Source organism: Rhyacophila brunnea, unplaced genomic scaffold (assembly GCF_057557595.1).
Source record: "Rhyacophila brunnea isolate RB1 unplaced genomic scaffold, BYU_Rbru_1.0 scaffold_22, whole genome shotgun sequence".
NCBI lineage: Eukaryota > Metazoa > Arthropoda > Insecta > Trichoptera > Rhyacophilidae > Rhyacophila > Rhyacophila brunnea.
In genome coordinates this window covers 28,900,296-28,925,429 of record NW_028232882.1, presented here as the reverse complement: position 1 = coordinate 28,925,429, position 25,134 = coordinate 28,900,296, and the positions used below count along the sequence as shown (strand labels likewise).

Below are 25,134 nucleotides of genomic sequence, written 5' to 3'. Positions count from 1 at the left end.
GAATTTGCTCGTTATAAGCATTACTCGTTATATCAGAGTATAGGTATTTTTAAATGAGCGCATAACACAAAAAGTCACAATTCAAAGTCCCCGAAACAAGCATGTCATTCATAAACTACAAAAGAAGTTGTTTATTGTAATGAACGCTGGTAGGTACCTACTGACTTGACAAACCTTGGATTTTTTACATGCAATTTCAACCATATGCGTGGATACTTTTTCAATATTGTCGGCGAAAACACCAATTAGGTAGGACACTTAACTAGTGTCATAAACGTAATCCGATCCCGGCGGCATCCTGTTGAAATGTTTTTAAACGATTGACACATTAGCAGTTTTAAGAAAATTTTTGACAATATTTTAGCCCGATAAGTAGTTTGTTATAAAAGTGAATAAATGTATGGAGAAAATCATAAACTAAAATGTCAACGAATAATTCCTCGTTACATCCGAGATCTCGCTATATCCGTGATCGTAATAACCGAGTTCGACTGTATATATACCAAAAAATCTGGACAATAAAAAATTATATTTTTCTGATCGTAATGATGTTATCAATGTTCAAATTAAATTTAAGTGTTATGTGTTTTTTTTTCTTTGTTAATTGGCATTTCGAAATAAATAAGATGATCAATTTATTTTAACATTCTTTTATTCTTACACATTAAGAAAAGGGCAATTTTTTTATTATCATTCTAAATCTGATCTTCTCTGTAGACCAATCCACATCCCTCCGACTGGAATACTGCTTGTGTTTTTCATTTTCCATTTTGACGGGTCCTTGGTCTTTGGACACGGAACGAACGAAAACTTTGAAACCATGTGGAAAAGAGCAGTTTTCATTTCCATCAGAGCGAATCTGGAGCCTAGAAATGGAAATAATATTACAGCGTGTCTGCCAAGAGTTCATGTGCATCGCTATTAAATTATAACGGATGAGACATATTTTCAACTTCCATGTCAACAATTTGATATTTCACTCTAAAAAAGGTTTTTGTGTATCAAACGTATGGTTTTAACCAAGGCCTGAACAAAAACGAACCATGAGTGCTAGTGAGTAAGCATTCGGCACGTTTATATCTCCGCACTATGCGTTAGAGTAAATTCGGCTGAATTAATTATTTTTTCAAAACGTCAACAGTAAAAATGGATTAGACTGATTACATTCATTTAACACATTGATCGCCAACTAGTTTTACATAAAATAGTTAAAAAATGATTATTTGTTTCTAAGGTATTATTTGATAGGTTATGAAAAAATATAATGTTTTTTTTCATTTTGATGATTTTTTTACGTAAATATTGGTTTTTATGATGTGCCGGTCACATGTGTCCGTCGCGGCGCCAACAAGTTAATTGATTATATTGCGCCGGGTCGGCCATTTCGCCGGTCACCTGTCCATATGTGTTGACGAGAGCATGGTGCCATTTTGAGGTCGAATTATATTTAGATTTAGCTATATAGTATAATAAACAGAAAAGGCACAAATACGGAATAAAAGTTTTCAAACTGGGTAGTATAATACCTGGTTACACATAAACTGGAAATATACGTATACATACATTATAATCATTTTTATAATTCTAAATTTTTATTATTTACATAATTTTTATAACTTACATTTTTATATTCTATTTAATTTTTATTTTTATATCAATAAAAACACATTTACAATTTAAGAGGAGAATTTTTTTTTTCATTATGTATATTCTTTACATTAGTGAGTCTATATTTTGTGACTGGGAAGACATTATTTTCAGGCCAAGTGGCAGTAATATACAGAAGGGCCATGCCGGTCACCTCGTATCGAAAAATTCACTGCGCGGGTGCCCGCCGGCGCTGTAGAACAACTCTAAGGTTGTCTTCTTTGCCGGTCACCGGTGACCCCCATGGCCCTCTTAACGTAATCCAATGCCGGTCACCGGTGACCCCCATGGCCCTCTTAACGTAATCCAATGCCGGTCACCGGTGACCCCCATGGCCCTCTTAACGTAATCCAATGCCGGTCACCGGTGACCCCCATGGCCCTCTTAACGTAATCCAATGCCGGTCACCGGTGACCCCCATGGCGATCAACGTGTTAAAAACTGCGAGCATGTGTTGATGAAATTTATTATTTTTGTGTTAAATATAAAGTTAGTGGTACTTAATTATTTTTGGTTATTTTAGTAGAACATAATATTGATAACTATGTTGTGTTTAAATTTCGATACACCAGTTCAATAGGAGAACAACTCATAAAACCGTGTTCCGAGATAATGGCGTTTGAATTTTTTGCAGTAATTCTTATTTTAATTTTAAAGCCTTGATTTCGATGAAAATGTATATTTTTTTGTATTTGATTTAGTGGAATTCATCAATGCACAATTAAATTGTACATTTTAATAACGAATTAACAAATAAATTTGATTATATAATGGAATTACTGATTAATCTTAGAAAGGTTTATTCGATTTTATGACACATTGAAGAAATTTTTAATTATTTTTTTGCTGAATTATAAAGAGAAGACCTTTCTACATCAAATGGCATTCTTAACTCAAAACCTTTAAATTTTGAGTTGTTCCCCTATTGAACTGGTGTATCGATTTGGTAACAATTCTACTAATACCTCAATAAACTACCCTCGATAACCGTCTTGTGTATAGAATAGACGCACTGGTCTATCTATGAGTGACTACATTACGTGTTGATTTGAAGAGAACTTCACACTTCTACTGCTAGATTTCAATTTAGGAAAAAACAATCTATCACAATGCCAATAATAGAACGCTTCAAAATATCCTAATATTAAAAATAATGTATAAGACTCACTCGACATAGGTTAAAATTCTTTGTTGGGGGAGCTTTAAATGTGACTTTATTTAGACAGATGGTAAAAGATTTTGTGACGATTGGGTGTCAAAAGATGAATATCATTTGACGCCCTGTATTTCCATTAAACATGGAGGAACCTAAACTTACCGATGCATATCCTAGGCCCAGCTCCAAATGGCATGTAGGTGAATGGTTGAATCTTATCCTTGTTTTCATCCGAGAATCGTTCCGGATCGAATACATTCGGGTTTTCAAAATATTTCGGGTCTCTATGAAAAGCATGTATCGGGATGAAAACTCTAAAGGACTTTTTCAACTGGAAATAATAATTACAAATAGGACTGGTTACATGTAAGCAAGTTTTTAACTAAGTTGTAAGCGAGTTTAGCATCTCTCCTTGTAGACTTAGTTACTATTAGGAAATGTTTGGGACGTCTTATGCCGCATTTAGACCAAGCGAGCAAATGTTTGTTCTTCCTCCACTCCAGCGAAATTCCCTTGATGTAAACTCTTTTTGTTGAGCGAGCATAAGAATTTCGCTGGAGTGGGGGAAGAACAAACATTCGCTCGCTTTGTCTGAATGCGGCTTTAGACGGTGTTCTTCAAAACGCCAAATCTCCCCGCTCTTCCATGTCAATATCAATAACCATCCATCCATTCCATCATTTATAGCGCCTGTATACGTGCATGGATTTACTTGCAGTAATAGTGTGTATTTTAAACTATCGCATTAATAACTGTTTAATCTTATTCTTCAAAAGTAAGCGAAACGCTATGTTGTCATAATTTTATAGTACTATTTGAGAGGTAGTGAAAATTGGTTAACCTCAAAATGAGTGCGTGGTGTAATTCGTCTTTTACCGGCAGGTTCGCCACTATCGTTCTACTGCGCAAGCGCAGATGTAGAACAAATCCCAACTGTCATGTGAAAATTCAAAAGTATCTAAACTTTTTTGATTCATGCATGCAATCTTGCAACTTGTATGGTGCATTTTCATGTTATGGCCGCGATATTACGTACTGTCAGCAGTAAATCCATGCGCGTGTAAACGGGGTATTATACTACATACAGTGATATAAAATCTCTGCCTTGTAGAATGTTTCTGAATATCCTACGGTTACAACGTCAAGCTTTTTTGTGTAATACCCTTGCAAAGTTTGATGAATGAAAAAAAAAATAAGCCAAATGTATCTAATTCATTAGGTACCCAATACGTATTATTAAAAAAATTAGCAAACCCTATTTTGATCATTTTGACTGTGATTAACTATTTTCATAGATGAATTATTTCAAATCGAAAGTGAACAAAGTGAAAAAAGTTCTCAGGTTACCTCAATACCAGTTGTAGAATCCTTATTGGGTGGATGTAAGGTGTAAGGCTTGACGCAGAGTCTGTCGACACCAGGAACAGGTGGCCATACCCTCAGAGTTTCTGAAAAACCAGGATTATTAAAGTAAATCATTGGTCAATAGATTACATCAGTGTTTGCCAATTAGCGTGTCACGGGAATAACTCAAGTGTGTTGTGAAATTTTTTCGAAAATTACAAAAGTGCTACAGTGATATTTTGAGCAGGTCTTTTTAATTAAACAATTTTGATATTGTGTCACAAAATCCTAATTTGACGAGGCGTCCCAAGGCGAGGTTTGGTCTCCTTCACAAGTTATTGTTTTTACTTCCGCCCTTCTCCACAGTCAATCCACCTCTTTCAAGGTCTGCGTCTAGATTAATCGCTGGGGTATCCACCTGACAGTGGCGAAGGGTGACTTTTGGAAAGAGGTAGGCTGTGTAGATCTGAGAAAAAGAGCATACTTGTAAGGTATACTTACAGGAAATAAGATAATACGATATTACTACTAATGAATTGCTACACACCAATGACAACAACATTATAATTCAATGAAACTTCAAAAATCCACTGACGACATAAAATTGAGCGATGAGTTTAAATTACATATTTTACATTAATAGACATCAAAACTCATTAGATAAAATATCTTTTTATTTTTAATAACAAACTATATCATTAATTATTAATATGCAATTGAAGGCCATAAAAATATTTTTTTTAAATTATCTATGTATTAATTATTTTGGACAACAATATTATGCGTGAAGGTTTTAGGCTCTGCGATAGGAGCCTACTATATTTCATATAATTCGGTAGACTGACTGAGGTTACGTGACGTGAAGTCCATACGAAAAAATATCATAATTCCTTGAGAAATAATCCGACATTTATTTACGTCAAGACAGATGGCGCGCTGTGGTATATTTTTTTTTAAACTTTGTTTATCCTACATCTGTTGTTGGTAAATCAAATTATTTTTATAGAATTTAAAATAATCAAGTGATTATATAAATATATCAATATGCAATTAAAAAATATTTCTCTTAAGAAGCTTATTTAAAATAATTGCCTAGTATGGAGTGTTCGCTACTGCCACCTAGTCATGATCTTCAGCACTTCATCTTGTTTGGCATTCTTTCAATTACTTAATCATTTCCTACAAAATCTATATTATCTTACCCGACACGAACATGTCCATATACTTCATTTTGGTCAGTGCATCATATGTCAATCCACCCTCTGCAATAACTTCATCTACTTCCCTTCTTAGTTTCTCTTGTACGTCTTGATTTGATGCAAGTTCATATGCGGCGTATGTCATTAGCGTGGAAGTCGTCTCAAAACCAGCCAGAAAGAAGACGAAGGCTTGGGCTGTCAAATCATCATCGCTCCATTCTAGAAAGAAGTATGTTACATATTATTATAGTATTTACTTTTAGAACATAACGTCTATCTTTACTAATTACAGCTTTTTCAAACATGTATTGAGGGTGAATCGAATGAACCATTAATTCTATAGTCTAAACCAGGGATTCACAAAGTGTGTCCCGCGTGATTTTTTACATTTTAAATTAAATATCCTCTGGCAAGAATGAATGGTCAGACACTTTGATATTTGTGTATGCGGATACGCAAAGTTCTGTTCCCGTAATTATGCAGTTTGAATGAATAGATTTGCAAGAGAACGTGGAAGCAAAAGCATCTTATCGTGATAAGAATTTAATTGAATTCTATTAAGGACTTTCACTTGAGGTATATCCAAATATAGTTAAACATGCTGATAAAAATATTTGTGAAAAAATATTTTCTAGAATGAGCATTAATAAATCAAAATTAACGGACAATCATACCGCATCTGTTCTGCGTATTCACAGCACAAAATTTGAGCCTAGAATGCAGGATTTAGTTTTAAATAAACAATATTCCATAAATCACATGGTGAAAAATTTTAATATAGTTTTTTTTAGTATATTAATAATATTGTTTTTTTGATTGCTTAAATACTGAATTTTAAAATAAAATTATTTGAAAAATTTCTAGTCTTGTATGATATAAAATATGTGACAATTTTTGTTAACTGAACATAATAAATGTTTCAATGAATTACCTTTATGATTGATGTTAATTGATAGGTACCTCACGCTCTCGGGCACTCGGCGAAGAAGAGGCGAGAGAGTTAAGACGGAGATACATATATTAATATTATTGTTCAATTGTAAACACATATCGATGGTCAATACCCCGTATCTGACCTATATGACGAAAATTACTTTTTGTTGTACTAAAAACAACAAAAATACTGCCTATCGACTGCGAAATTCTGTAGTTATTTTAACAAAAATGATATAGCCATTTTAGTAATTTCCCATATCTGAACATTGCGGACATATACCTGTAATAGCCCGTATCTTGCCTCTAAGCTGTCAAGCGTGTTGCATGACATGTTGAATTCAGCTTCAAAATGTCACTTTCGAATTATTTAATAGGTAAAACAGTAAGTAATATAACAAATTTGGATGTTTATCTTTATATATTATATATCACATTTTATTGGAAGTTATCATTATATTAAGCGCTATGTGTTTTGCTTTACCACTTTTTACGTCACAGGTTATGTGCATGCTATGTAGTTACAACATGTGTGAACTATTAACGATCAGATACAGGATACGTCCGAGGGACAAAAATGAAGTATGCACAACAAATTGCAAATACAATATAACAGGTATCCGGAGAGACAAGGATGGATTATTATGGCATAATGAGGTTTCGCAGCCTCAGATACTTTTGCACAAACAGAATTATTATGTTTTGAGTTGACTTAAAACTGGATAAAATTGAAATTGCTCAGTGGTGGCAGACTTTTATCGTTATCTGGTAACAGTATCTACTTACGTCTTTTTTGTATAATTTCTTTTTCTGGTTCATCTGTTGCATTAGTTGAAGTGCCATCGTGTTCCAACGATCCTTTTTTTGCCTGCATCAGTAGTTCTATCATATCTGGTCGATGGATGTTGTTCATTTTTCTGTTATCCATTGTGTTTTTCACCAGGCTCCTGAAGAAATCAGCAACGTCTGCTCCCATGAAGCTTATTCTCAAGTACTGACAAAATAGAAAATAATGTAAAACTAAGGCCTGAACAAAAATGAACCATAAGTGCGAGTGAGAAAGCATTTGGCACGCTTATATCTGCATAATATGCATTAGAGGAAGATAGAATTTCTATCTTTGCCGATAAATATTGGTATGGATGACTAGTCATTTAAAAACTGCGGGCACGTGTTGCTGAAATTAATTGTTTTTGTGTTAAATATAAAACTAGTGGTAATTATTTTTAGTTAATTTAGTAGAACATGTAGTTAACTATGTTGTGTTTAAATTTGGTAGACGTACTGAGAAGCAACATGATGGTATAACGTTTCATAATTAAGATAATTATAATAAAAATTGAGGATCTACTGAGCGTTATACGCAAGAAACATGGCTTCATTTTGTCGAAGAATACCCACTCTCTTTATATTATTACTCAGAGTGTAAAACTTTGTAAATAAATGCTTGACTATGAAATATTAACAAAATTAGAAATAGTTGATACCTATAATGTAATACTTTTCTCACTTTGAGTTTATTACACTAATATTAGAGCATTCAAACTGGTTTTAACCGACACCGGTTAACTGGATAACCGGAAGTTTCTAAAATAACTAAAAATGGGTAATTTTATGCGGTTAACTGACAAAATTCGTATGTATTTATACGAATGTAGAGATACACATGTACAACTGCGCAGCGTGGGATGACAAAAATAAAATATTGCATAGGCACTAAATTTGTTTACTACCCTGCAATACACTGATAATCCTTATTATCATTGCCGTAAGCTAGTCAAGTGTCATTTCCCTCCATTTTCGAAAGTGATAAGCACGCTGTCACTTTGTTTCGTTGCATGGATTTTCGTCTGGATTCAGGACTTGGAGGTGGACAAATAACACACCGGAATTGTGATAGAAACGACGAGATGTATTTACGTTTAATATTATCCAATGGTTACATTTTGTCACAGTTACAATTTCTTTTATGTGAATCGCGAGTTAACGATGTTTTCTGTTTGGCCGTCTGGCACGTATTACCCGCCATCTTGTGTTTCGCTTTCAATGAGAGCGTTGTCGAAAAACGGCGACGTTGCAAATATTTTTCAACGGTCATGATTTACGGCATTGCCGGCTTTATTATTATTTATTTTCGTGATCAACCCTTACTATTTGTTGGTTTTGATACCAACTCGGGCCTCTCCAGATACACAGAGACATCCCCAAATGGGGACCATTCGGGGGTGTAACACAAGGACACGTTACGTTTGACAGTAAGCTGTCATTTAGTGATCATATAGCTATCATTTGTAAAAAGGCGCTACAAATGTTGGGCTTCATCTTGCGTACTTCCCGGGTTTTTTCAGATGTTACTGTATTAAAAATTCTTTATAATTCCTTAGTGAGAAGCCGGGTTGAGAGTGGGTCGATTGTTTGGGCCCCGCATCAGTTGAAATATGATCTTATGGTGGAGTGAGTTCAAAAGAAATTTTTGAGACTCCTTTATTTGAGGTTATATGGATACTATCCGTGGCTTTATCCAACTGACTTTCTCTTAGGTATGCTTACATACTGTAGTTTAAGTGCTAGAATATATCAATATTTGGCCATGTATTTTTTTCGACTTATACGTGGTGTGAATGAGAACTCTGCCATTCTTGGTAGTATTGACTTGTGTGTCCCTGATAACTATCTTGGAAATCGGGAGCATCAGTTGTTTGTTCTCCTGAGGAGCAGAACTTACCTGCCATTGGTGATGCCAATTGGGAGGGCAATAACTCTGTTCAACCAAATCACTTCGGATGTTGATATATTCCATCTATGTAAGCACATTGTTTTATAAATCCTTAAAATTGGGTCTGCTTAACTCATCTGGTGTACTTCCTTGAACCTATATACTTTATATTATTTTTTTTGTTGTATTTACACATTTCCACTGTAGAATAACTTAATACTGATCTATCTCTTTTTTTATGTGCCTAATACTGTTTTAATAATATTTCTTTATTTCTAAATGTCATGTTGTGAACGAATGTCCACAATATGTAAAATAAATAAATTGAATTGAATTGGAAAAAAAAGGAATGAAACCTTTTTGAAATGCAAATAGGATTTCCCCAAATCCCAAATACCCAAGATCCAAATCACATCCCATGTCCAGTTGTGAACTTAAAAAATAAGCCTACTTACTTACCTGCAGATAGATATACAGGTACAGTGGCGCACCCAGGATTTAATATTGGGGTGGGGCCCAAGGAGGATAATGTAAATTAGTCCCATAGGATCTTTATCTTCTTCACAGCCTAATTTCTCGTTTATCGGTCTTTTGTCTATTGCACTCCGTGTACCTACACCATGGTCCCCACATCCTGAAACGGGCCCTCAGGCTTGGATATTTGGCGGGCCCCCTACCTACCGTGAAGATTAAAGGCAGTGTGAGACACTGCATTAACGTTTTTCAAATTGTGTTTTAGTTCAAATTAAGGGTACTCATACAGTGAATTATTGGCGATTTTTAATACATCTACTTTAATAATGGAACTGTCGTTCGTGGAAGTATCGACACATAATAATCAAAAAATATATTGCACAATTATATAATTGAAAATGTTCATGGCCATGAAATATAATAGCGCCTTTTAGCAGGCGACTTTTTTTACTATTAAAGCTAATTTATGATATGTGTGTTTATCTCACTTATCTGGCCAACCCGACACGCCGGGCCCCCCACAGCCCGGGCCCCCAGGCTAGAACCCTGTCAGCCCTCCCCAGCCATGACCTACACCACTCCGGAATTCGGGTGGACACCGAGAATTTTTTGACAGTTCCATTAGGGATTAGGTTTCTAAAAAACCCTGACATTAGTGTTTCGAAATTTTTATGTTAGAAATTAAAATCTAAGAAATTTTTCTAAAAAGGGTGCTCCAAATCATTTTTTGCCATGTTTTTATTTGTCTACGCCCAAAGGTATGGTTTATCGGCTTTCAATTTCAATGTTTAAAATCATTCTGATAATTTTGGGGGGGCCAGGGCCACTTGCCCCCCCCCCCCTGGGTGCGCCACTGTACAGGTAGATATTATTTTAGCTGATATACTATGGATCGAAATAAAAATAATATTACATTTAAACAAGCAGCATATTTTTTTAATCTGAACTTTAACCGGTAGTGTTTCCCTCCCCCGGTTAAGACGATACCTCTCTACCTACCAGAGGCACCTAGCGGAAAAATACGAAGCTTGTAATTTGAGTCATTTTTTGATAATTCACAATTTAAACTGTATTAATTAATAAATTTATATCGGAAAACATTAAAAAGAATTTTTATTTTTATTTTAAGTCAAAGATAACCTTACAGTAATTGTAAAAAATGAGAATTTGTCACAGGACCACATCTTATTATTACATTATCATGGTCAGATTTTTGACTAATTCATAGTTTTTATCACAGAGGTATTAATATTTTTTGTATTTATTTTAAAAAACATCGATTTTTATAAAAATATAAATGTGTAAGTACTTATAACTTAATCCTTTTTATTCATATAAAATCTTATTTAGGTATGGTCCCAATATTCAAGCTCGATTTGATATAAATAAAAAGGATATCAAGTTATACACATTTATTTTTTTATAAAAATCGATGTTTTTTAAAATAGACACAAAAAATATTAAAACCATGAATTAGTAAAAAATCTGCACGAGAAAAAATAGAAAACTTAATAAATTAAATTGAACTAATAATAAATATGACCATAAAATATAATGTAATAATAACGTATCTGGGATAAATATGTAACAAATTCTGATTTGTTTTACAATAATTGTAATTTTATCTTTGATCTTAAAGACACATATTTATTAATTAATACAGTCGAAATTGTAAATTATCACAAAAATGTCTCAAATTGCAAGCTTAGTATTTTCCGCTAGGTGCCTCTGCTGGTATAAGCAACCCCCTTAATCATTATATAATCTATATTATCTATACCCACAGTGGCCGCGCGGCTTAAGCGTTGGACTATCACGCCGTGGGTCTCAGGTTCGAATCCTGGGTCTGGCAAGTACACATATTGTTTTTCAATTTGTGTGTGAGTCAGGGTATGGACCTAATAGGTTGAGTAAGTGGCTGACATCCATTTCTCGTAAAAAACAAAATCTGTTAATACAAACCTCTACTCCGTGGAGGCCCATATGATCCTATTAGGATCGGACATGGTCAGAAAAAATATTATTATATGGGCCCTATGTATGAGATTCCCCAATTCTTTATAAGCTATTTAACTGATTTCCCATCATATTATAACATAGTATAGCACTGTTTGTGACGTAAGCAATATGACGTCACGCGACATTCAAAATGGCTGCTTCATCTCCAGGTAGAGGTTCCCCGAGATTTTACAAAATTCTGCAAGGGTTTTGCGAACCAAAAAGCTTGTAAATCACCAGTCTACATAATTATAAATGTTGAAAAAATAATTAATATTCAAAATACCTTCATAATTGTAGGAAATACAGCAAATCCCAGCAACTTAATTAAAGCCAGTGCACTAACATTGGAAATTCTTTTACCCATCATGTAAAATTCGTTAGTTTTGTCTGTCAAGGAATCAACTTTTATTCCAAATGCACTCGTTGCTATGACGTCATTTGTGTATCTGGTAAACAGCTCCTTGATTTCAACTTCTAACGCGTTCTGGCCTAAAATAAGATAGTTTATTAAATTTTACACCACGCCATTTTATTGCAGCCCACCCGGCAGTGGCGCACGTCCAGACTATAAGCTAAAAACAATGTGAGAAATGAGGATTCTCCGACGATTCTTCAAACTGCGAATGTGGCGCCGAAGAAACTATGGAACACGTGATTGCATGTTCGCTCGTTGAAACCAGTTGCCAACTTGGCGTTTTTCTTGCCAGGCCTAGCATTTTTCGATAGGCATCTATCTTATGGCGTTTTTTAATGCCTTCAACAGCTTTAAATGTGCTGAAAATAAGGAAGATATTTAGTTTATTTATTTTCATGTACATCAAATTTCTGAACATCAGATAGGTACTGAATGAAGGTAGATCGGTACCTGGCATGATAAGTGACGATCATCGGGGATTCCACTCTCTGGATACGATTGAAACTTTGGGATAGCATTTTGAGCAGTGACAATGTACCTAGCATTTTCTCAGCTACTTTAGAACTGACCATTGAAGAAAATCCTGCCAGACTCATAACTTTAATGTGGTGTAATCTTTAATATTTTTACCTGTATACCCTTTTTTGTTCAGTTTTTGCACTTTTTCACAAAAAATGTATTTAAATTTTATTTTCATAAAATCTAGCGTTTTTTCCTGCCAAATAGCTCGTTTTCGTACCCCGTCTGGCATGATTTTGTCAACGACAGTTGGCAACACTACCAGCTACACCCTCGATGATATGTTTAAAGCCAATAACGTGGTCATCAGTCTAAGCCAGTGGTCGGCAAACCACGGCTCGCGAGCCACACGTGGCTCTTCCACAAATGACCACGTACAGACTAAAACAGTGAAAGATAAAACAGTGTCTTATAACAAACCAGCAAGTCGAAGATCTTAAATTGGTTTCAGCGTTATTAATAGTAGTTGACGAGTTTTGTGACATAAATAATACAGGACAAATTTGTACAATTTATTTCATCTACAGGTAATAAAGAAGCACTTTTAGGATTATTGCCACTCAAACGTCAAACACGTGGAGGGGATATTGCAAAAAATGCTGTAATTGAGTGCATGGAAAAACATCATATTCCACTCGATAAAATTGTGCCAATTTCAATAGATAGGGCGAAAAGTATGACTGGTGTAGGAAAACGGTTTGTTACTATTTTGAAAGAAAAAAATAAGCACCTTGCATCATTCGTCAAAAAGCGCTTTGTGCGCAGACATTTCCAAAAGAAATTTGCAAAGTTAGCTCTTAATCATCGCCTTTTTTTTTTAGTTAGTTTAGTACGCAGATCTTCTGCTGCATAACAGGGTGCGTTGGTTATCAAGAGGAAACGTTTTAAAACGTTTCGCTTCCTTATTAATATAAATTAAAGATTGAGAATGGTGTTCACTATTCAGAAATAGGTAACGGACAATCAGTTGATCCAAAAAAAATATTTCATGGGAGACGTTACGTCTCATCTAAATCAGCTTAATCTTAAACTGCAGGGGAAAGGAAACACATTTTTTTCGATGTTAGAAGAAGTTATTTCATTCGAAAACAAATTATCCCTTTTCGCTTAAGATTTCGAAAGAGTATCTTCGATTCACTTTCAAAGCCTGCTGAAACATCGCTACGAAAATAATTCTGATATTGACATTTGCTTTTTCAAAACAACAATTTTAAATATGAGGGAAGCTTTTCTCAACAGGTTTCAGGAATTCAGAAACAGCAAAGCGACGTTAGTCTTTGTTAAAAAAAACCTCTTCAGAACAGAATTAATTTTTTCTCCTTTTAATGTCGACATTGGCAACTTTGAAATTTTGAAACGCAATTGCTGGATTTAACGGCCCACGTGCTCCGCGTAGGTCAAAATGGAGCTTTTATGGTATTTTTAAAGCATGATCCTGGACATTCCTTAAACGTTGTAGATAATCTATTTATATAATTTTGAAGCCTTATTATCCTTTATATTTACTTTAAACATTTGATGACTGCATAAAGTATTTTTATTACATAAAATAGTATTCTTTTAAACCTCTCGCTCTAATGTTTTAGAATAAAGTCATATTTCAGTACATGCATGTGCACTGGTATTAAGATTTTTTACATTTATTAATTTTTAACCGCATTTCTAAAACCATTAGTATAATTTATGTCGACATTATTATAGTGAAATATTTACGATAAAAAATTATATTGATAATCTCTGTGATCCCAAATTTGACAAGAATTAGGCATTTTATTATACAAAAAATGGGCAGATCAATAAGACAGAAGTGTTTTTTTTTTTTTTAATTTTGGTTTCCATTCTCGCCACCAGGCCATCGTCCACTTTCACGAGTAGGTAAGTATTTTTATTCTTAAGAAGTAGGTACATTCGCACATTTCTTTCACGATCGATCGCTGTGCGGCTGATTTCATCCTAATTCCACTTTTTTGGCTATCAAATGCCGTTCTGGCTTGCTTTGTGAGCCCCCGTAAAATATAGGTATCAGCAGATACCTATTAAATAGTAAAAAATCGATATCTTAAACATCTATATAATATTGCTTTTGATGTTTTCTAGATCAATTTCTTATTACATGAACCGAAAATATTATTTTATACTTGAACCTGCTATCTACCAACTAGGAGTCGAATATGCTAACCTTTGATCTACGGGTCAAGACACACGACAACGCAGATCTTACATGCTTCCAAATGTAGGGTAGACCGAGGTGGGTTGAAACATTTTTTACATGTTTGGTCATAACTTCCTCTTAAGGCATAAAGCCCACCAATAAAGCGCTCGACGCGCTCACTACTGAGTAGGCCCCCTCCCACCCGCGCATTACCCATCACCTATGTAATAAGGGGCCCAAGAAGCACAAAATAATTATTATTACAGCGTCTCTCATAACAAAGCAATAAAAATATTATATTATTTCTCGGGGCTTGTAATTAAAATCGGACACTGGACTTGACGATGCCTTGTGCCCCGCCTGCCGCATGAGTCACCGTTTTTCGCTTCTCGGCGATACGATTTAATGAAAATACAAAGAAGTCCATTCATTGAACACGGCTACCAAAATCACGCTGCTCGAGGCGTCGTCGATCGACGGGCGAGAAGCAATTATTTAATAACAGAGAAGTCTTTGTTTAATTTTATTCCGTGTCCTATATTTCGCTGGTTGAATAATGTCGTCGTAAATATTTTCAATAATATATACAGTAGCGCAACAGCATCTGTAAATCTCCATAAACCATCGCGCAGATTTTCTATCAGCAAAGGAGTCCGACAAGGTGATACAATCTCACCTAAACTATTTACAGCTACCCTTGAAGACTTATTCAGGCAACTTGACTGGAATGACAAAGGGATCCCCATAAATGGAGAATACCTGAGTCATCTGCGCTTTGCCGATGACATAGTAATTTTCTCGCAAGACTCAGAAGACCTCCAAAGCAGAATGCAGGAACTCGCTGAAGTAAGCAACAAAGTAGGTTTGAAAATAAATGTAACAAAGACGAAAGTCATGTTCAACTGCTTTGCAGGCCAAAAAGAGATCCTCATCAATGGCACTCAGCTCGAACAGGTGAAAAGCTATATCTATCTGGGACAACAAGTATCTATAGATGGATGTATATTTGATGAAATTGTTCGCAGAGTAAAGCTAGGCTGGAGTGCTTTTGGCCGCCTGAATAATGTCTTCAAAAGTGACCTTCCACTGTGCCTAAAGCGCAAAGTGTTCAACCAGTGTGTGCTTCCCGTGATGACATATGCGTGTGAAACATGGACCCTAAGTAAAAGAGAGATCCAGAAACTTAGAGTAGCACAACGTGGTATGGAGAGGTGCATGCTGGGCATAACGCGAAAGGACAAAAAGAGGAATGAGTGGATAAGGAAGCAGACAAGGGTTTGCGATGTAATAGAGTTTATTAAAAGCCTTAAATGGAGATGGGCTGGACACATAGCTCGAAGAAGAGACAATCGTTGGACAAATCTAGTCATCCAGTGGTATCCAAGAAGTACAAAACGTCCACAAGGTAGACCTAGAGGCCGCTGGATCGATGAAATGATAAAGTTCTGCGGAAGTACGTGGCAACGCAATGCACAGGACCGAGAGAAGTGGAAGCAACTTGAAGAGGCCTTCATCCAGCAGTGGATAGATTCAGGCTGATGATGATGATGATGATGAAATATTAATTACAAGCCCCGAAATAATATAATATTTTTATTGCTTTGTTATGAGAGACGCTGTAATAATAATTATTTTGTGCTGCTTGGGCCGCTTATTACATAGGTGAAGGGTAATGCGCGGCAAGAGACGTGTGATTATGGTTTTGAATAAACGCTTCATACGCCGACTTCGCCCGCTCGACGCGTTCTATGGGCGCTATCGCTAAGGCTTAATTACACCAGCAGACGCGCAGATCCAACGATCCACGTCGACCGTCGTGACTAATCTTCTTTACACAATAAGCAATTACACGCGACGATTCGATCGTGTTGATACTTGCTTATGATTGGTTTAACATAAACATGGTATTGTTATTATTAAAAATAAGGGTTTACCAAAAACTATTTCTTCGTTAAATTGGCGGCTACACTGAAAAGTTTTCCGTCGCATTTATTATTATTATTATTATTCCAATTTGCTCACGACTGTCCACGATTCCAGAAAAATGACTTAACCATAGATAATAAATAGCTTTGCGCAATCGTGACAGACGGTCGGGGAAGACAGAATCTATCAATGTAATCTGAGCATAAGACTATGAAAATGTACTTTTTGAAAATCATATTTTTCATCCTTCACTTGCATTAAAAAGTACAGTAGCTTTCACTAAGGTGAAGCCTCTACTGAGCCTTTTTTAAAGAGGAATGTGGAAAACGGATTTCAAGTTTAACACATTTATATTTTTTATAAAAATCGATGTTTTTTAAAATAGATATAAAAAATATTAAAACTATGAATTAGTCAAAAATCTCTTACGTGATGCTTAGAAAACTTAATAAACTAAATTTTAATGATAAATATGACGATAAAATATATGTAATAATAGGGTGCGGTTCAATGACATTATTAATGGACGACTCGCTCAGTACAGTAGCTAGCAAGTAAATTCAAACGTAAAATTCGCACGTGCATAGGTAGACGTCACGCAATATCCATTATGCGATATCACGCATCGGGAATTTATAGCAATATCACCTTTATTGTAATGGCGTTAGAACAGTGTTTCTAGTATCAATGTTCGTTTGAGCGAACCCGTTCGAACCGAACCATTCGGCAGACCCGACAAGAAGCTTCGAGAATTTATAGCAATATCACCTTTATTGTAATGGCGTTAGAACAGATTATGCCATTCAGCAGACCTGACGAAAAAGTTAGTGTCATTTTTTTTCCAGATGCTTCGTCCATATTAATGTCATTGGTGCGGTCCGATTCAACAAATTCACATTTTATTACATTTTTTACAATCGTAAAAAATGTTTATCTTTGACTTAAAATAAAAAATATTTTTCTTTTTAATGTTTTCAGATACATATTTATTAATGAATATAGTTGAAATTGTAAATTATCAAAAAAAAAAATGTCAAATTGCAAGCTTCGTATTTTTCCGCTAGGTGCCTCTTTAAAAACGGTTCAGTAAAGGCTTGACCTTCAACCCTCCTAGTAACGAGGTAAGGTAAATAATTATGGTACAAAAATAGTATACTCATATTGCCAAATACTTTATAGAAAAATGAAGTTCATCGAAAATGTGGCCGAATATTTACTTTTTTTTTGATTTTGCAGCACAGAAATTATATGATCACAATTATTGCTAGCCAAACAGCCTTGTCATGTACTTACAGGTCAGTGCACTTGTCAAAAGAGTTCAAACTGCAATATTGCTATACATATGTACTCTGAACGGTTATAAATTTTGAGATATCGTCGTTGTCTCAACTCACCTTGGTATCCCCTATTAAATTGGAATTAAATAAGACCATTCCAATTGAATACAATTAGAATGAAGTATGGCCTGCGTTGCCGTGTGTTTTGACCCTACGGTGGGTATTCGTTTTACTAGCAGTCGACAACTGTATACTTATAATCTACCGACCTTTTTCTAAGGGGAGGTCACATTCTTTGTTGACATATGAAACCAATTGTTTAGCGCAGTCATTTATGAACGGGAACATATTTCTCATTTTTGATCCAGTGAATGCCGGACTTAATGTAGCTCTCATATCTCTCCATTTTTGTCCTGAAACAAATTAAAGTTTCTCTTATTTTTTTTACTAACAGTAGACAGATAAACAAACTGAACATAATTACAAGATAAAAATAACTTTTTATATACAACTTTTTTAAATTTTTTGTTGAATTATTATGCTCAATATGCTCAAAAATGTAAGTACTTGATATGAAGTAAATAAAAAACAAACAAATATAGAATACTGAAATGTCATTTTGACATTTCGTTTTGATTTCCATAGTAACGCACGTATATATTAATAATTTAGTTGCTAGGGACCACCCTCTTAGCAACCAATAATAGTCTTTTACTTTTTATGGATTTTTCTGAAATAACTGTCTATACAAAACAGAATTAACTGAAAATTAATTCAATTCTGCTTAAAGATGGCTAAAAGTACTAAAGGAATGCATTGGCATCGTGTTCTGATATATTCTAAAAGTTTCAAATGTCTAGCTAGTCGGGAAGTTAGATAAAAATCGATTGCAAGATTTGTACTGGACAAACAACCACCGGACAAACAAGAACACGAGCTAATAAAAACGTTGTAAAAAAGGATTTGATTCCAAGTCAATTATCAGATAAGCTACTGTTGGATGCAATCGTGCGCCTCGCAATCTAGCCATGCAATCTCTATGAGACAGTAACGTTCCGTGGGGGTAGGCAGATTGAGCGTCGCTTGGGGGCGGCAGTTACCCAAAGGGCGGCAAATCGAGGAGAATCATTAGGTATACATAGAAAGCTACCTGAACTTAGTAATAACGGAAATATCTTTCCATTCAAAAATTCAGCTCACTGGTTGGAAACAAAATATATTAATTAGGACTATAAAAGATTTAACAGGATTTTCTTTTTGTCGGGTTCGCGATGTCTAGTTTACTTCCGTTTTCCTTGGACGTCACGTTCTTGGTGAACAGCAATGACACGTGCATACCTAATTTAAAAGTTATCCAAACATGTTTGCCAGTCACTCGCGAGTTTTGGAAGTTGTCAGGTGTATTTTTAAATGTACCTATCTGAAACCGTAGACTCGCAATATTGTCTATTGAATCAGAGATGGCATTTAAATTAGATTTAGTGGTATACATATTTCTTGTTAGTAATGTATCCATACAACACATTTCTTAGATATTGGAGTCATGAAAGGATGATAAAAGTAGGTACTGTATAAAAAAATGTGGCGACATTTTGTCTAGGGTCGTCCCCGTATCATCAGATACGTACGTCAGTACTATATTGAAGTAAGCCTCTGAAGCCCATATTCCATTGGCAGATTGCGTCTGGCCCGATCGTCTGTCACGACTGTCAAACTCTATTCTCTATGGTTTTCAAGGATCGTGAGCGATCGGGTCGAAAGTGGAAAATTTTCTATTATCCGTCGTGCGATCCTTTCATTATCAAGCGAAGATTGCCGAAAGCGTACGAAAATAGCCGAATATGCGCCTGAGTCATGCAAACGGTCGTTCATTTCATTCTACTGGTCGATTTCAACTGAACAACTACAAGATGGCGAAAACTTAAAAAATATATATGGAGTATCACCGAGGACACAGTCCTCGCCGAATAAATACACGCCAAAGATATAGTGTAGAACGTAAAAAAATCCGCCATATTCAATGGCGATCACGCTGTTCTTCAGTTAGCCAACTTTTGACCCAGTGTTTTCGTTTACGGCGAGTCCTGACCGCCTGAGCCAGTTGAAATATAGCCATACTCGCTACAATAAATTAGTCTTTGGATTATTCGCTTTCGATATTCGAATTACTCAATTGGTTTGGAGATTCAAGCTCGCCCAGTTATTCATGATGTAAATTAACAATAAGTATACAAACTTTCTATAAATGTCAAACGGCCGCATAAATTTTAACAGATCTGATGCTCGCTAGGTTTGACAGCTGACAGCTCAGTTTTGTTGACGTGAAATTGCGCGGGAATGCGTTCAGTGTAGCCACCAATCTAAGAAATATCTAGTTTTCACTCAACCTATATTTTTAATAATAGCAACGCTAGTATTATTTTACCAATCAAATCAAGGACCAACGAGATTGAATCGTTGCGTGTAATTGCAAATAGCTAGCGACGACGGTTGGCGTCGATCGTTGGATCGGGTTGGGTCTGTGCGTCTGCCAATGGAATATGGCCTTGAGACGTCAACAGTTAGAATCTAATGCAGGGGGCGATACCACTTGCTTTGGAAATCACTGTTTGAGTCTAGACTAGACGTCGGCAAATGCGGCTCTTCGTTGGGTTACTCCCAATTTCGTTTGATAAAAATATAGGTATTTTCGTTCTTTTTTATACTTTCCTTTTCTTTCTTATAATTTTGAGAGTTTTCCTTTAAATAAATTATTAATTTTCTTTAATTTAATTAAATTTGAATTTGTGTATTTAATACTACGCGAGAACATGACTATGGTGTGGCTCTTTTTATATATGAAAATCTAGAATGTGGCTCTCGTTGACCACATGCATGTATGCCCATCCCTGCTCTAGACACGTCCATCGTGGGACCCAGGTCTTTCATTCAAGCCATCGAATACTGAAATAAGTTTAGTGGTGTTTGCATAATTTCAACCACAATATTATATTTGGTTTGAGTCATTCTGAGATAATCGAACTGTTTTAAAAAATAATCGTAAATGATATATTATATTATGTTTTAACATTTTTTGTAGATTCCAATTACAAATTAAAATTGGATAATAATATTTTTTTAATAATATATTTATTATTAAATGGTAAGATCGTAGCTTTTTACGTGTCTTTATTACATAGGATTAATTCTATATACACCGTGTTGAATACGTTGAATCATGTGTAACTAGGGATTGCATTACCAGTATTTCTAAACCGGTATTCCAGTATTTATCGATACCGAAATACCTGTTTTAAAAATCCAAAATACCGGAATTTTCGGTATTAAGAATGCACACTCATTTACGTTTTTGAAAATGAATTATAAGTTATGTGCTGCTAAAATGCAAATATATTGAGTGAATCCAACAGAGGTGAAAAAATAATAAAACAAATTTCATCAAATATTAGATTCAGTAATTGTCGCGATAAATTATCATAATATTATTTCGAAATAGAAAACATTCGTGACAAAAATGTTCAATTATTATATAATAATATTATTGATGCTGTACAAGCGTTGAATTTAAGAAGCTTTTCCTGTAGCCGGAATTATTTGCACTCGATGAACTTTTGAGAACTTTGGTTAAAATTATCAATATATTTGTAAAAATTCACTAGTTCTACAATTATGATCAATACATATTTTTAAATGTCAACATAATAAATGTAGGTATATAGGTTTTTGCTATAAAATAAAATTTTTAAAAGATTGGAATAGCTATATTTTTATTGATAAGCACATACTTCTGGTTTTTTAATGTTTATTAATACCGGTATTCAATAAGAAATACCGAAAACCGGTATTGACATTTTCATTCGGTATTGCAATCCCTATGTGTAACTATGCCATGTTCACATAAGATTATTTTAATACTGATCTATTACGGTGGACGGTCACATAGGATTAATTGTTACGGTGCAAGATTTTGGATGCTCTCACATAGTATTAGTTTAGTATGAATTTTATTTGGTGAGTTAATTTTTAATTGTGATCTTTCCACAAGTGATATAATACACGTGGTAGATGAAAAAAATGCTCATCACGTGGTATCAATAACATTTTCGTCAAAATCACCACATAGGAGGTATTTAATATACAGCGACGATATGGACTTATATGCAGTGGCGGCTCGTGGATAAGATATTTGGGGGTGCTGCGGTTGATTAAAAGTAAAAATTAATGTTTATTTGGATTATATTTTACTATTAACATCAAAATTAAATATAAATAATTAATTATATTAATAATTAAAATAAAAAACTTTGCATAAATTGCTTGCAGAAATAAATTTGAACAATGTTAATAAATCATTATAGCTATATTTCTTTCCTCGCTTCCGACGCAGAAACGTAGGAATACTGAATCGGACTGTCTGACAGGCAGTACGAAGCGAAGAGCACCGCTGCCCGCGCCCCTCCGTCGCCCCACTCGAGAATATTCTATTGAAATCGGTACTGTGCAAAATCAAGTACCTACCGTGGTATATGATAATATTGGACATTGGATGTGTCGATGCGCGGGCGAGCTGATTACACGCTTAATAATATTGATATTTTCATATTATACATAAATTCATGTATATTATAATATTACATTGTCTCAATTTGCTTGGGGGTGCTGCAGTACCGCAGTGCATATGGACGAGCTGCCACTGCTTATATGTGTAAAATATTGCTAATAACGTTCGGTTAATAATTTTAACTCTTGTAGTACTTTACCTTGAAGGGCAAACAAATTATTGGTGAAAAAGGGGTCCGAGTTCTCTGAAGTGATGGTCAAATGATCCGTAAAATGGTCGAAGTCTTTTACAGTTATTTGTTTAACTGTTTCTGGATCGCGAATCCAAATAGACGGAGTTCTAAGGTCATATATTCCAATATATCTAAAAGATACAATAATGATATTATTGAATTATATTATCAGGAGCACTGTACCGTAAATCCGATTTTACCAAACACGTATAAAAATATATCAATCTTTATTATTTCAATCAAAATATTGTATTTCAAGTACACGGTATGAAATAAACACGATTAAAAAAAACCAAATACTTCACTGTTAAAATTTCTCAAATCTACGGGAATGGGACAACTGGGCGCCAGGACAATTGGGCGCCCCACTGTCGAATGAAATAGATAGACGCTCTTTACGATTTTATACAAAATCGTAGACGAGGAATTTTACTCAGTTTGTATCCACTACTTAGTATTTTTAATTCATTTTGCCTATTGTGTCTGACGTTTTATATAAAAATAATTACAAGATAAAGAGAAATTTTTATATACAACGTTTTTAAATTTTCTGTTGAATCATATAAACTTGACTTGACTAGCTTAAACGATCAAAAAATTTGTACTTGATAGAAATAATACTGAAATGACATTTCATATTGATTTCCATAGTAACGCACGTATATATTAATAATTTAGTTGCTAGGACCCCAGACCCCTAGCAACCAATAATAGTGGATTGGATTACGGATTTTTTCCGAAATTACTTTTCATACAAAACAGAATTAACTGAAAATGAATTCAATTCTACTTAAAGATGGCTAAAAGTATTAAAAGAATGCATTGGCATCGTGTTATGATATATTATATTCTAAAAGTTTCAAATGTCTAGCTAGTCGGGAAGCTAGTTAAAAATCGATTGCAAGATTTGTACTGGATAAACAATCACCGGACAAATAAGAATACGACCTAATAAAAACATTGTAATAAAAGAACTCTCTTCTCGTTGGAACTTAAACATATAATAAAATATCATATAATATAATAAAATAATTTAAATATAAATAATAATATTAAATATAATATATTATAATAAAGTACCTATAATTCACGAACGTCTGTTTATTTTCGAATTTCATTCGATTGTGTGGCGCCCAGTTGTCGCGGCGCAGAATCTATCTAGACCCAATACTAACAATATTCAGTTGAAAATAACGTGTTTTAGTTTATCGCATATTTCTTCACACTCGAGAATCCTACCTTCTTACAACCACACCCAGAGAGTAACGCACTTTCCATTATTTTTGTGTTCCTTGTGTCCATTAGACAGAAGAAAAGAAAATTAGCTGTTCTTTCTAAAACTCGTGGCAGAAAATTATAAATTATTCGGATAGGAAACGCGTAATCTTGTGTTTGCCCTATGCCCTATGCTGTCATACTGGTTCGTGATAGGATGAAGTACCAATTATTAGTAATAGTGGAACGAGTCATGATGACAAAAGTGTCCATTTAAGAAGTCGTGTAAAATGGTGCCGACGGTCGCCTCTTGGGTCTATGACGATTCGGCGCCGACGATTGGACACATAGATGACTGGGCGCCGCACATATGATTTAAGTGCATAAAGTGAAACATGGTTTTACAACAAATATTTTAATTTGGGAAGGATTTGCCTTGACGCAGATGACGCGATCGATTCTTCGGAATATTTAAATGGGGGCCTCGAAACAGTTCAAATTAGTCACAACATTAATAGATGAGGCAAAAATGTATAACAAAAAATGCATATTTCTTACAAATTGAGTAGGTATCTACCCAAAAATATTACCGAAGTAAAAACCCCCGAAACTAGTTTTACAAGGGCCTATAAAATAACGTTCAAAAATAATATTTTTTTTTTTGTTGCAAGATGTGTTTTTAGAAAAGAGATACATTGCTATTTTTACTGGGTAATTTATAGTTTTTATTTAATTTTTTATCGTCAAAATCAGTCAGTGCCTCGGGCCCCCACAATACGCCACTGGGTAAGGGTACATATCGAGGGTATACTGACAGAACGCAGTAAGTCAGTTTTTGGTGGTTTTCTGTTTTAAATGCCAAAATGTATAAAAATTTACTCACTACGTCCTGGTAAAACGCATTAAGGCATAGATAGGGTGTATAGTTTTGAAAATAAAAACATTATTAAGTTGTATTGTTATATTTTTATTCTGACAGAAAAGCATGACATGACTTAATGCATTCTGCAAGTATGAAATACAGTACTTGTAGCATATTATTATTTTTTATGACCTATTTCTTAATTCACTCACCTTTGGTCCGGATAAAGATTGTAAAGTCTCAGTGCCAAGCTGTTGAATGTTTCAATATTTAAATAAACCGAGGCCATATTTCCAAAAAGCGGAATTGGTTTAAAAGACTTAATATTTTTGTTTTTAAAATAGCCATAGTTCCACACGCCGTATACATAGAGTAAAATTCCAAGAGTTCCAAACAAAATTAAATAATCCCACATTGTAAACGACATTTTTTTGTTTTACTTAAAACAAAATCGCAACACTTTTTCATAAAAAGAACAAACTTATAGGTACAATCAGCTGTCAGT

General features: G+C 34.6%; 2 protein-coding genes across 2 annotated transcripts in view; one reads left to right on the top strand and one right to left on the bottom strand.

Moving 5' to 3' along the window:
• LOC147070313 (alkyldihydroxyacetonephosphate synthase, peroxisomal-like) overlaps positions 1-25,134 on the top strand; it is a 59,763-nt gene that overhangs the window by 4,200 nt on the left and 30,429 nt on the right. The gene's annotated exons all lie outside the window — the stretch shown is intronic.
• On the bottom strand, positions 635-25,134 carry LOC147070314 (cytochrome P450 9e2-like). Its single transcript, XM_085949393.1, has 9 exons — positions 24,842-25,134; positions 22,520-22,683; positions 18,029-18,172; positions 11,754-11,959; positions 7,066-7,273; positions 5,350-5,565; positions 4,151-4,251; positions 2,966-3,134; positions 635-866 (listed from the first exon to the last, which is right to left on the bottom strand). Exons 1-9 carry the CDS (start codon positions 25,054-25,056, stop codon positions 691-693), a joined length of 1,599 nt encoding a protein of 532 aa, XP_085805519.1. The 5' UTR covers positions 25,057-25,134; the 3' UTR covers positions 635-690.

Bases quoted from the DNA above. Each gene is read 5' to 3' on its own strand.
- LOC147070314 (XM_085949393.1), bottom strand. From the start codon at position 25,056: ATGTCGTTTACAATGTGGGATTATTTAATTTTGTTTGGAACTCTTGGA. The intron at 7,274-11,753 runs GTATTTTGAATA...CTATTTTGTCAG, and splicing joins TATTTCCTACAATTATGAAG to TACTTGAGAATAAGCTTCAT. The intron at 3,135-4,150 runs GTAACCTGAGAA...TATTATTTCCAG, and splicing joins ATTCTACAACTGGTATTGAG to TTGAAAAAGTCCTTTAGAGT.